The sequence below is a fragment of the Lynx rufus genome, unplaced genomic scaffold, assembly GCF_022079265.1.
Source record: "Lynx rufus isolate CCGP_SWC_20201006 ecotype Redwood Valley unplaced genomic scaffold, mLynRuf1.p SCAF_4, whole genome shotgun sequence".
In the NCBI taxonomy this organism is placed as follows: domain Eukaryota; kingdom Metazoa; phylum Chordata; class Mammalia; order Carnivora; family Felidae; genus Lynx; species Lynx rufus.
In genome coordinates this window covers 92408057-92422391 of record NW_025814856.1, presented here as the reverse complement: position 1 = coordinate 92422391, position 14335 = coordinate 92408057, and the positions used below count along the sequence as shown (strand labels likewise).

The 14335-nt window shown below is 34.3% G+C and overlaps 1 protein-coding gene across 4 annotated transcripts in view; it reads right to left on the bottom strand.

Annotated features, from left to right (window-relative positions):
• DBF4 (DBF4 zinc finger) overlaps positions 1–14335 on the bottom strand; it is a 33020-nt gene that overhangs the window by 10007 nt on the left and 8678 nt on the right. For 2 of the 4 annotated variants that reach the window (XM_047096445.1, XM_047096448.1), the window contains 5 exons: positions 12600–12650; positions 12046–12115; positions 11750–11826; positions 3896–3932; positions 2584–2629 (listed from right to left, as the gene is read on the bottom strand). In XM_047096445.1, coding sequence (XP_046952401.1) covers positions 2584–2629; positions 3896–3932; positions 11750–11826; positions 12046–12115; positions 12600–12650 — 281 coding nt within the window. The remainder of the gene's footprint in view (positions 1–2583; positions 2630–3895; positions 3933–11749; positions 11827–12045; positions 12116–12599; positions 12651–14335) is intronic. The other 2 variants (XM_047096446.1, XM_047096447.1) reach the window with 2 other exon arrangements.

The following is a 14335-nucleotide window of genomic DNA, read 5'->3' as shown; positions in this document are numbered from 1 at the left end:
CTCTAGAACTCTTTTCATCTTTAAAAACAGCAATTCTCTACCATTAAACAGTAACTCATTCTCCCTTCCCCACCAACCCTTGACACATCTCATTAAATGGAATCATGTAGTATTTTTCCACTTATTTCACTTAGCGTAATGTCCTCAAGGTTCATCCATGTGTCAAAAACTAATTCCTTTTTAAGGTTGAATAATAACCATTTTATGTATATACCGTATCATCCACTCATTGGCTGATGGATATATGGATTGCTTCTGCTGCTGGGCTACTATGAACAGTACTACCACCAACATGGAATGTGCAAGTCTTGCTTTCAACTCCTTTGGATATATACCCAGAAGTGAAACTCCTAGATCATATCATAGTTGCAATTTTATGAAGAACCTCCATACTGTTTTCCATAGTGGTCACACTATTTTACAATCCCACCAACAGTGCACAAGGGTTCCAATTCCTCCACATCCTTGCCAATACCTATGATTCTGATTTTGTTTTTAATAACAGCCATCCTAATGGTGTGCGGTGATAGATATCTCATAGTGGTTTTGATTTGCATTTCTCTGGTAATTAGTGATGTTGAACATCTTTCCATGTATTTGTTGGCAATTTGTTTGGAGAAACATCAAGTCCTGTGCCATTTTTAAAATCTGATAATTTGATTTTCTGTTGGCTTTTTAATATTACATTTTTTAAATTAAGTTTTTAATTCCAGTACAGTTAAAATAGTTATTACATCAGTTTCAGGTGTATAATATAGTGATTCAACAATTCCATACATCACCGAATGCTCCTCCTGTTTGCCCCAGGCATTATGCAAACTATAGTTTCTATGTTGCCTCTTCGCAGGCTGCTGTCTCTTTAAGGGCAGGAACCTAGCTATCACATGCCCTTCCAACTCACTAGTAAGTCAGCTGACTTTTAAATCTCTAAGATCCAAGTCCTGCTGGTTATACAAAATCAGGGAACTCAGCTGTTCTGGTTTTCAAAGCCAGACATTATAGGGATTCATCCTCCCCTTGTGGGCTGCCTGGTGCTTTCACCTCTCCAAGCCAGGGCCTGCAGCTCCCAATCACCATTTCTGCCCTTTCTAATCTTTCAGATGTGGCTTCTTCTCCACATCTAGTTGTGAAGTTTGTTCTGCCAGTCTTCAGATGGTTCTCTGGTTTATTCATTCAGATGCAAGTGCTAACTAGTTGTAAACATGGCATAGGTGGAGGATCCTCCTCCACTATCTTCCCAAGCTCCACCCCGACCCCCCATATTACACTATATTAGATAAAGGATTTAAAAATATCTTCTCCCATTCCATGGTTTGCCTTTTCACTGCTGTGCACAGGAATTTATAATTTTGATCTAATCCAATTTATTTTATCTGTTGCTTGTACTTTTGGTATCATATTCAAGAAATCATTGCAAAATCCAGTGTCATAAAGCTTTCCCCTTGTTTTCTTCCAAGAGTTTTATAGTTATAAGTCTTTGATCTATTTTGAGTTAATTTTATGTATGGTATAAATTAATAGTCCAAGTTCATTCTTCTGCATGTGCATATGTAGTTTCCCCACTACTATTTGCTAAAGACTGTCCTTTCCCCACTGAATAATGCTGGCAACCATTTGACCATACATGTAAAGATTTTATTTCTTAGCTCTTTATTCTTTTCCATTGGTTTACACATCTGTCTTTATGTCAATAACAAGTTGTTCTGATTACTGTAGCTTTTAGTAAATTCCAAAATCATGAAGTCTAGATCTTCAATTTTGTTCTATCAAGATTGCTTTGGGTGTTTGTGGTCCCTTGCCATTTGGTATGAATTTTAGGATGTATTTCTCACTTTCTGCAAAAAACGTCATTGGGATTTTGACAGGGATTGCACTGAATCTGTAGATCGCTTTGGGCAGTACTAACATGTTGGCAGTCTGAGGTATTCCAATCTATGAACTTGGGATATCTTTCCATATACTGGTGCCTTCTCTAGGCCTAACTTTGAATTGCATTTTTTTTCCTCATAGTAATACTTTTCATAAAAAGAAGCACTCAACACATCTGTCACCTCAATGAGTACCCAAAATTAATCACACATGTCTAAAGGAGTAACTAGAAGGTTAAGAAAAAGTTATCTAATTCTCATGTCAAATTAATTTCCTTGTATACAGTCTTCATTAAGATTACTCTGAAACTTCAGAATGAGTTCAAGAAAACTACTAAAGGTTATTCTCAGATTTTGTACTTCCAAATATTACCTAATAATTTCTTTTTCACAAAGTAGAAGCAATCTTTAAACAGTATTTCTAAATCATTAGGTACTGCAGTTAGCTAGCAAATCATTATTTGAAATATTAAAAAAATGAGCTGGTTTCATGACTGCTCTAAACCAAATATTTCAAGGAATTATCATCTACAACATACTGAAACTAAATTAAGCTAAAAATTGTTTAATTTTTGAGCAAAAATTAATTAACGCTACTTTCTCCACCTTGTGCACCTGCCTATTAGTATAACTCTAACAAAGAGACCTAATAATATTAGTGGGGATAGCTTAATTAATTAGATTTTTTTTCTTTTAACTGAACTTAGATACTTACTGGCTCATATCCTCCACCTTTACAAAAGGTTTTTTAAGTCTACCTGCTTGAGAACAAACAAAACATTATTATTAGATATGTATAAATCCAAGAAATTAAAAAAAAATACTCTGGCTAAAAATCCCACCCAACTACGTACAGGTCCTCAATTTACAATCAGGATACACCTCAATAAATCCATTTTAAGTTGAAAATATTTTCAGATGAAACTGCACCTAACCTATCAAACAGCATAGCTTAGCCCTAGCCTAACTTAAAGCATGCTCAGAACACTTACATTAGCTTATAGTTGGACAAAATCATCTAACCCAAAGCCCAATTTTATAATAAAATGCTGACTATCTGATGTAATTTATTGAAAACTATACTGAAAGTGAAAAACAGAATGGTTTTAAGCATACTGGTTGTTTACCCTTACGACCACGTAAATGAATGGGAGCTGCAGCTCCCTGCCGTTGCCCGTCATGAGTATTGTATGGCATACTGCCAGCCCGGGAAAAGGTCAATATTCAAAATGTGAAGTACGATGTCTACTGAATGTGTATTACTTTTGTAACATTGTAAAGATGGAAAATTATAAGCCAAACCATTGTAAATTGAGGACCATCTATATCCATTATCCATTTCATTTCAACTCAAAGTTTTAAGCCTCAGGTGAGATATTTTACAATACCAGCCCATTTCCAAAATACCAGAAGTTCTGTCTATATCATGAGATTCTTAAACTGAAGGGATCCCCCAAAAGATCTATGAATAGAATTCAGGAGAATAATGAGCTAAAACAGGAAAAATTTTCAACTTTTATTTTCACTGATCTCTAACCAAAATTTAACATTTCCTCCAGTTATGCATATAAGGAACAGGATCACAGTGGTATTAGCAGTGCCTGTAATTCTGATACTGAATAAAAGAAATACTTTCATATTAGTTATTACAGATATTCGAAAGCACCACTGATAGCTTACCACTGCAAAATTACAATAGCAATTAGAATCACTGCTAGAACTCATTTTTAATGTGTAAAAAAAATCAAGTATATCATGATTTCATAACTCAAAATATTCTGACAACTGAATTTCATTTACTGACTTTCTCAGTAATCTAATAATTTTTCAAATGTTTTTAAAAACATTATTCTGAAAAGGGGTCCATAAGTTTCACCAGACTACCATAGGTGTCCATATTCTAAAAAAGGCTAAGACCTACTGAACGAGTTCCCTGAAGTGTTGTTTACATGATTTTTCAGAGGAGTTTTATATGTTCTATTTTCTAAAGGCAAATCAAACACACTTAAGGATATCAAAATACTTACTTCTTGCTTTCTGTGTACCAATACCTACTCTTTTCCCCTAAAAAGAAAAAAAAAGAAAAAAAGTGAAAACACTGGATTTGAAAGTACTGTGACAATGGCAACTGCAATGGCTCTTTTTATCCTGAAGACCATCATACAGGGAAAGTATTAAATAAAAAAGGGTGATTACTGTAGTTTTGGGGGGGGGGAGAGAAGCTTGCTTTTAAAAATCAACTCAACCAAAGACATGAAACAGTGAACATAATACAAGCTCACTTTTATAATGCACCCCCAAAATACCTTGCATTCTAGCTATAATTGTTTTTGTCTTCACAGAAAGAAATCAACCAATGAGGAAAAGGTACAGTTAATGAAATAATCTAAAAGTCATTGTAAGTTATTTTTATGCCTTTACTCAACAAAACATTTGTGATAGAATGAACAAAGGAATTATTGAAATATTACAGTCTGTCAATTCCTGTCAAGGTGGAATATGTTCAATATGGTTAATCAATCCCCCTGATTACAAGTAAAACTCTGGATAAAATACAATAAGCAACTGCAGGAGAACAGAAAAGTAAATAAAAGCAGACGTACTGTAGAAAGAATCCAAAACTTAGGCCACCTTTAAGGGACTACACTTCCCATCCTCCCCTTTATCTCACAATGTAACCTCTAATCACAGAGTTGGCAGCAATTAGTGGAGCCAGTGGCTAAAACTTCTATATAAACCACATATTTCCTGTAGTCCCAAGAGTACAAAGGAAATCCATGGACTATTTTTTCCTTTTCTCCCACAGTTCTACCTCAGGGTGGATTCCAGTTATCAAACTACAGTTGTAGGTGCCATAGGCAACTAAAATTGAGAAATCCTGACTTTCTAAACATAAGAACAAGGGAAAGGGCCATTGTAGGCTGGAGAGTGAAGGGTAGACTGCAGAAAGTAGCAAGTTGGAGAAAGGGATCCCTTATTACCTATATATATCCAAAATAGATGTTAGGTTTAACTTCAAGGCTTTGAAAATAGAACTAAGATTTAAACACTGCCCAAGCCTTTGACTAACCTATAAGTGATACATGTGCAGAACAAACAGCTGCATACAAATCTTTGAAAACCAAAACGGAGACTGGGAGTGCTATGTACAGAAATTGAGACAGAACTGATAGTTTGAACAAAACTTGACAAATGTTTGCTAAAACAATCACACACACAAAACCCCCAATCACGACAGCAACAAAATCAGCATTCTCCAGAGTACTGTAATAGCTCTGGAAGTCTATACAACATAAATTTGCAATATTTAATATAAATCAAAAATTATTTGACATTAAGTATCAGTAAAAACATGATCAATTCTTGAGGGAAAAAGACAATCAGATGCCAACCCCAAGATGTTCCCAATGTCAAAATTATCAGAGAAAGACTTTAAGGGTAAACACAGTTAAAATGAATAGGAAAATACAAGTTCTCTGCAAAAAAGACAAACTATTTAAAAATAATCAAATGTAGTAGTGAAAAATACATGATTTGGAATTAACTGGATGGGCTTAAAAACACAGATGATCCACTGAAGTGTCAGAGAATTGGAAGACATCAATAAAAATCTTTACTTAGAAGAACAGAGGGAAAAAAAGGTGGGCGGGGGAATGAACAGTCTCTCAGGGACCCAATAAGCACCTTGTTTGTATTCTACTATAATTAACAAAAAAAGGTCTAAAATTAGTGTTACTGGAGATGCAGAAATAGAAGAAACAGAATGAAGAAAAACAAGTTTAACAAAATAGCTCAAACTTCCCAAACATTAAGTTTATAGATTTCAGAAGCTTAGTGAACAACAAACAGAATCATCTCAAAGTAAACCATGCTAAGGCATAACACAAACTGTTGAAAACCAAAGATAAATTAAAAATTTTGGAAGTACATAGAGAAAAATGATCATTATATATAAGAAAACAACAATCGAATGACTCCAGATTTTTCATCAAAATCTGTGGAAGCAAGATAGTTGTAGAACACCTGTAAAAGTACTAAAATAAAGGGGCGCCTGGGTGGCTCAGTCGGTTAAGCATCCGACTTCAGCTCAGGTCATGATCCCGCGGTCCGTGAGTTTGAGCCCCACGTCAGGCTCCGGGATGATGGCTCAGAGCCTGGAGCCTGCTTCTGATTCTGTGTCTCCCTCTCTCTCTCTGCCCCTCCCCCGTTCATGATCTGTCTCTGTCTCAAAAATAAATAAACGTTAAAAAAAAAATAAATAAAAGTACTAAAATAAAGAATTTTTATTTATTTATTTTTTTAAGTTTATTTATTTTGAGAGAGAGACCATGTGCACAAGTGCACACAAGCAGGGGAAGGGCAGAGAGAGAATTTCAAGCAGGCTCTACACTGCCAATGCAGAGCCGAAGCAGGGCTTATCTCACAAACCGAACTGTGAGATCACAACCTGAGCTGAGATCAAGAGTAGGATGCTTAACCAACTGAGCCACGCAGGTGCCCCTGAAATTAAAAAAAAAAAAAAAAAAAAATTAATTCATAGTTCTTTATCCAGTGAAAAGATCTTACAGGAATGAAAGCAAAATAAAAACATTCTCACACTCTCCTCTATATGACTTTTTCGAGCTAAAAGGGTAAAACTGGTGGGTTTTTCAAAAAATGCAAATCTAACAAAATATACCACAAAAATTGGTTTGGGAGGATAAAAGGGTTCAAAAAGTCTTAAGCCTTCTACATTTTATTTGAAGGGTAAAATGCTAACTCTAAATAGACTATGCAAAGTTATATAGGTATAGTTTAAATCCTAAGCAACAACTAAAAACAAAACAAAAACAAAAACAAAAAAAATGGATATGGTCAAAAAGCCAAGAGATAAATTTTCCAACAATCTGAAAGGCAGCAGAAAATAGAGAAACAGAGAAATAAAATACAGAGAACACCAAGAGAAAAACATTAGTATACTTACTAGGCCTAAATTAAACAATACTGATAATTACTAAGTAGAAATCATTAAAAACATGCCAATTAAAAGACAGACATTGGCAGATTTAATAAAAAGACAAGTTCCAAATATCTATTAGAAACGCATTTAAAAAACACACAGATATGTAAATGGAGAAGGAATAAAAAAGAGCATGCAAACACTAATCAAAAGGAAGCTGGAGACACCTGGGTAGCTCAGTTAAGTGTCTGACTTCTGCTCAGGTCATGATCTTGCGGATCATGGGATAGAGCTCCACATCAAGCTCTTGCTGACAGCTCAGAGCCTGCAGCCTGCTTCAGATTCTGTGCCTCCCTCTCACTCTGTCCCTTCCCCACTCTTACTGTCTCCTTCTCGCTCTAAAATAAATGTTAAAAAAAATTAATAGTAATAAAAAAAGGAAAAAAGTGGCAATAGTGTTTCAGACACACAGACTTCAGTACATGAAATACTAACAGGGACACAGGGACATTATATGACAATAAGGTTACTTACTAATAGGGACAGAGGGACATATGATAAGATTAATTCACAAAGAAAACATAATAATATACGTGTATACATCTAAGAAGACTCAAAATACATGAGTCAAAAATTGTGACAGAACTGGAAGGAAAAATACACAAATTCATATTATACTTGGCAACTTCGGTACTCCTCTCACTTTCAGTAATGGCTAGAATAAGACAAAAAATCAGTATGGATACAGAAAACCTATACAATTTGACCTATTTGACATCTAAAGAATATTCCACCTATTGGGGTGGCCTGTGTGGCTCAGCTGGTTAAGCATCAACTCTTGGTTTCAGCTCAGGTCATGATCTCATGGTCTGTAGGTCTGAGCCAGTTTGTAGGTTTGAGCCCCATGTCAGGCTCTGCACTGACAGCACAGATACTGCTTGGGATTCTGTCTCCTCTCTCTCTGCCCCTCCTCTAGTTGCTCTGTCTCTGCCCCTCACAAAATAAATAAACTTAAAAAAAAAAAAAAAAAAAGAACATTCCATCTATTAATTGCAGAATATACACTTTTTAAGTGCACATGGAACTTGCATAAGAGACTATATTCTGGACAATGATACAAACCTTGACAAACTTGAAAGAACTGAAATCACACAAAGTGGGTGTTCTGACCATAAAAGAATTAAAACAGCAATCATTCATTGCTAGTGGAAATGTAAAATGGTAGAATCCTTTTGGAAGACAGTTTGGCGGCTTCTTACCAAATTCAACATACTCTTACCATCTAATCCAGCAGTTATACTCCTTGGTATTTATCCAAATGAGTTGAAAACTAAGGTCCAAACAAAACCCTGCACATGGCAACCAAGATGTCTTTCAGAAGGTGAATGAGTAAGGTTGCAAATCCAGGCAATGGAATTATTCAGCAATTAAAATAAAAAAGCTATCAAGTCATGAAAAGACATGGAGAAACTTTAAAAGCCTATCACTAACTGAAGAAGCCAATCTGAAAAGGCTACATACTATATGATACCAAATATGACATTCTGGAAAAAGCCAAACTATGGAAAAAGGATCAGTAGTTATGAGGAGGGAGAGAGAGATGAATAGATGGAGCATTTTTAGAGAAACTACTCTGTATGATACTGTGATGGAAGATACATGTCACTATTCATTTGTGCAAACCTACAGAATGTACATCAAGAGTGAATGAACCCTAACGTAAACTATGGACTTTAAGTGATGATAACTTATCAATAAAGATTCATCAATTTATAATCAATGTACCACTGTAGTGCAGGATGTTGATAGCGGGGGAGGCTGTGTGTATACTGAGAGGCAAGGGGTATGTGGGAATATCTGCCTACTACTCAAATTTACTATGAACCTACAGCTGCTCCAAAACAGTGTCTGTATGTATACTATATCCATAAATACCATATATATTATACATATTTGATGCATATCATAAACATATATATTATATACACATGCACACACCCACATATATATGTATATAAAGCTCTACATAAATTGCGTGGGAATGCAGTAAAACAGAGCTCAAAAAAAATTTACAGCAAAGCTAGTTCTTTGAAAAGATTAATAAAATTGATAAAACTCTATCCTGATGAAGAAAAAAATGTAATAATGATCTCAGGAATGAAAAACGAAACCTCATTCAGACTCCATAGACACTAAAAGCTTAATTAGGGAATATTACAAACACCTTTGCCATCAATTTGACAGCTTAGACAGGAAGTACAAATTCCAAACACCAAAATACACTCAAGAAGAAATAACCTGAATTTCTTTTATCTAATAAAGAAATTGAATTCATAGTTGGCGATTTTCAAAAGAAAATTCCAGACCTAGATAACCTTACTAGTAAATTCTACCAAACATTTAAGAAATAAAACTGACTCTACAAAAACCCATCTAGAAAATAAAAGTGGAAATACATCCCAGCATTTGAGGAGAGAATTACCCTGACGCTAAAACCAAAGACATCAAAACAGAAAAAGGAGACCAATATTCCTCATGTACATATGTATGTGTATATGTACATGTACACACACACACACACACACACACACTCCCCAAAATTTCAAGTAAACCGAGAAAAGAAAAAAAACTCCAAGCACTTTAAATAGTGGAGCAAAATGCATTCATTCAACTTTAGTACTTGGCAAGCCAAATTTTCCAGAAACATTTTCTTCTCATATACAAACTAAATTTCTTACATACATACAATCAATCAATCAATCAATCCCTGACAAGTATACATCCTGGACTACAGATAAATTTGGTATTCTTTTCCTTTTTGTTTTGAGAGAAAAGATCTGTTTCACAGCTATTTTATCACACTTTCATTGTTTTTCTTGTTTCACCAGGGCAACAACCCCTAGTGCCGGGCCCATAACAGGACTGAATATCTGTTGAATATTGAGGGTTGTAAGTGTAAACAAAATATCCCTGAATACTTTTTAAACTATGAACCATGACCTATTAGCAGGTTAATATCAACTTAAGAGTTGTGACTAGTATTTTTTACAAACGAAAATACAATACTATTGAAATACTGGCATAAATCACATTAAGGGTAAATACTATTTCATGAAACTTGTTTCAGATATGTACTTAAATACACTGCATGTAGACAGAAATACATTTGTGTATTCAGAGACCATAATGTCCTTGTGAGTTTACATTTTCGTATTTGTTTCTATATACCATCCAAAAACTCTGTAAAGAACAGTAAAGGTAGCTTAATGCTATTTAGCATATTTCAATTAAGGTATATTCACCCATAATTTTTTTAAAATTTGGAAATAGCCATTTGGAGGTTTGTTTTATCACTTGTAAATAAGACATTCAAAGCATTAAGTATTAAGTAAACTATTTGTTACTTTCTGCAAATTGTTCCTATCTTATACAAATGTAAACTTATTAAAAATATAAAATTCATTAAGACTTTAGGTATCTTTGCACATAACATGCATATATGGAATACTCATGATGTAAAATATGTTTCTTATTGAAAACTGTGTTCAGAAGAGTTTAAAAGTCACTGTCCCAATGTCACTATTACCAGCAAACATGCTTTACTGGCAACCAGACCTTTCATATCTATTCAACTAGGTTACTCTCCTATTAATAATCTCAGTAATTTTCCAAACCTTTCCAAATAAACTCTAACTCCTTTATACAATGTGCAAGGTCCTATCTGAACTTCGTAATTTTTCCTGCTTCATCATTTATCATTCTCCCACACAAAAATCAAGGTGCATTTGATTTCAGAAAATTTCCCTGACATGCCAGCCTATTTATGTCTACATGTGTTTATACATATACTCTTCTATAAAATTTTCCTTTTATATTTTAATCATTTTAGGATTGATGAAGAAAAAGCAGATCACAAAAGAATACACTGGTATGAGAACTGTGAGAAAAATGAGAGATGGTAAGTTCCAGAAGAAAACAGGTGAACTAAAAAGGAGATGAACAAAAGCTCACAGAACCAATATGACTGGTTTTAAAAAGTGTTAACTCCAGGGGTGCCTGGGTGGCTCAGCTGGTTAAGCGTATGACTTCAGCTCAAGTCATGATCTCACACCTTGTGGGTTCAAACCCCACGTCAGGCTCTGTGCTAACAGCTCTGTGTATGTCTCTCTCTCAAAAATAAACAAACATTAAAAAAAAAAAAAAAAAGTGTTAACTCCATTTGGCAAATCAGTCCGGAGTTTTACACTTCATAGGCTAAAGAGTGAATGGGAAGTATGAAAGTGGAGATTTGAGTTTAGATGATAAAAAGATTGGATGGTTATCAGGGAAGGATGGAGATCAAAAGAGGTAAGTTTTATTATACTTATTTTAAAGGATGGAAAAGCCCTGATTTGGTATAAAGGCTCTAAGGAGGAAGCTAGTTTTTGAAAAGGGAAGACACAAGATACGGAAACATTAGGTCTAACACTGCAATGCCTAATGTACTCAATTAGCAAATATTGTGAATTCAGGCCAGAAAGCCACAGTGCATAACAAGATTTTGTCATAATGCTATCTAGAGCAGTTGAAAAGTAAACACATTTCCTATTTATGTTCACCAAAGAAATAAATTATATATATTAGAAGCTTCTCCTGCAATAAGCTAATTATGTTTTCCTTCAGAACTGAACAAGAGTATCTAATAAAAAGCAACAGCAGCCAAAGAAGCAACCAAAAATAAATACAACTATGCCAGCCTCCCAGGAACAACTTTTACCTCAGGAGTAATCCTAAAGTTAAATGATACATAATACCTTATTCAAATAACAGAAAGATGGAAACAGTACAAAGGCTTACCTTTGCTGGCAAGTAATATTTTCTACTTGGCAAGAATAATTTATAGATAAATAAAAACCAACCTTGATCACTGTGATTAGTTTAAAAATTAAGGAAAATAACATACCACATCTCTTACAGAAGTGCTTGATTTCTTGAGTAAATATAATTCTTTTTTCTTTTGTTCAATGTAGTATCTAATGTCTTCATTAAAAAAAAAAAGTTTAAGATTAGCATTTTCATCTTTAGAGTTAAGCACTGTTATTTTCTTACTACTAGATTTAGGTAATTCTTTCACCTAAATCATTATAGGTCATTATAGGACCTCTTGCTATCAGAATACTCCCTACCTAAAGTTAGGAACCAAGGGGTACAAATTAATACTTTTAACAAATATTGTCAAAAAACTGATAAAATCCTTACCATCAATATGAAGAATTTTTACTCCCCATGATAAGGCATTTGATAATATACTATTTGAAGGAATAAAATCCTGTAAAATAAAAAAGGTTTGACAGTTTTTCTAGAAAATTACTAACTTAAATGAGCTAAATTTTAAAAATTATTTGAGGGTTAATGTCACTGAGGTGGGTATTTAGTAACATACACAGTTACAAGGGCAAAGAGTACACCAGTTTTTATTTTGCGATTTCTAAAATCAACCCTGTTTAATATATTCCCATATACTTCACAATTAATCCCACTGTAGCCTTCCAATTAACAGTTTCAAGAAATTTCATTTAAAAATACAAAAATGCCATAAGCTTCATATGTCTGCAGTAATATTTTAAAAGGCCACAAGATGGAGATGTTTCTTCATGAAAAGTAGATTCTGTTCTTTGTAAAACAAGACACATGCTGATATTTACGCTTTTCCTACTTAAAATTAGGAAAGGAAGATTTGGAGAACATCTCCGTTTCCACAAGAATTTTTAATAACAGAATAAATACTGTCAGTTTTTAAATTTCATACTTACATGGTCCTTGATAGCTTTTTCAACTAATAATTTTCCTCTGCTCAAACACACCTATTAAAGACCAGAGATCAAACGTTAAACATTATAACATAATGCCTCATTGGGAAAAAATTTAAAAATAGCTAAAATAAATAGATACAATTTATAAATTTTAATAATAAAATATCAAAAATAAATGAAAGGTATCTGTACAAGTATTACAGACTATCAACACAATAAATGCACAGTAAAAGTGAGTTCCTTAGAGTCTTGGGAATAAGATCTATTAAAGTTTGCTTCTTTTCTTGATAGAGCAACTAAACAATTAAATGAGACCATAGGTTAGTTTTGTAGTAAATTCTATTAAACATTAAAAATAAGGGGCGCCTGGGTGGCACAGTCGGTTAAGCGTCCGACTTCAGCCAGGTCACGATCTCGCGGTCCGTGAGTTCGAGCCCCGCGTCAGGCTCTGGGCTGATGGCTCAGAGCCTGGAGCCTGTTTCTGATTCTGTGTCTCCCTCTCTCTCTGCCCCTCCCCCGTTCATGCTCTGTCTCTCTCTGTCCCAAAAATAAATAAATGTTGAAAAAAAAAAATAAAAAAAAATAAACATTAAAAATAAAATAGCTAGATTCTTCTGAAACTGTCTATAATTAAAAACTAAGTTTAGATTCTAATTCCCTATTCAAATGAAGATCTACGAATATCAATTGTATATGTTGTCTTTACATGGTATTTCACATTTTAAATACTGGAGATGCAATTGAAATGCTATGAGCAACAGTTCATTTGGAACCATTCGCTAGTATATAATCTCATTCCTGCAAAAAAGCATTAAAGTGAAAAAATGCATGAGCCTTCCTGGAATTTTTTCCCCTTCTTTGTATTTGTTTTTTCTCCTTCCACAATTTACCCTTGACTATAATCTTCAAACTTACTGTCAACAGAGTACTAGAGATAACTAAATAACTAAAACAGAGACTGGCAAACTTTTTCTGTAAAGGGACAAATCGTACATGTTTTAGGCTCTACAGGCCATATAGTATCTGCCCCAATTATCCAATACTTCCTATATAGGAAACTCAATTTGTAAACAAACAGGACTGGTTGTATTTCAATAAAACTTTACGTACAATGACATCTGAATTTAAATTTGTCACAAAATATTCTTTAGATTTTTGCCCAAGCATTTAAAGATATAAAAACCATGCTCATAAGCTGTAAAAAACAAGTGGCAGGCCGGATTTGGCCTACAGAATCTTTGTTTGCTTACTAACGCTGTGAAGCAAACAAAAAGTTTCCATTTCTTCTTTAAATAATGATCTACTGTTACTTTTAGTTGTAAATTACTCTTCAAAATAAAAGTCATCCCCAAATGCAAAGCTATTATTTTAGCCGAGCATGATTGCATAATTATTAGGAGAAAAATCACCATACTTTAAGACAATAACTTTATTGGGGTGCCTGGGTGACTCAGCCGGTTAGGCGACTGACTTCAGCTCAGGTCATGATCTTGCCGTTTGTGGGTTCAAGCCCTATGTTGGGGCTCTGTGCTGAGAGCTTGTAGCCTGCTTCGGATGCTCTGTCTCCCTCTCTCTGTCCCTCCCCCACTAGTACTCTATCTCCCTCTCAAAAATAAACATTAAAAAAAAAAAAAAGACTGGAAAGCCACACACAATGTAGATATTCTACCTAAGTGAACTCGACTGTCAGTCTCTTGAAAATCATGAGATCCTCCAGCTATGGCCTTTGTGAATGT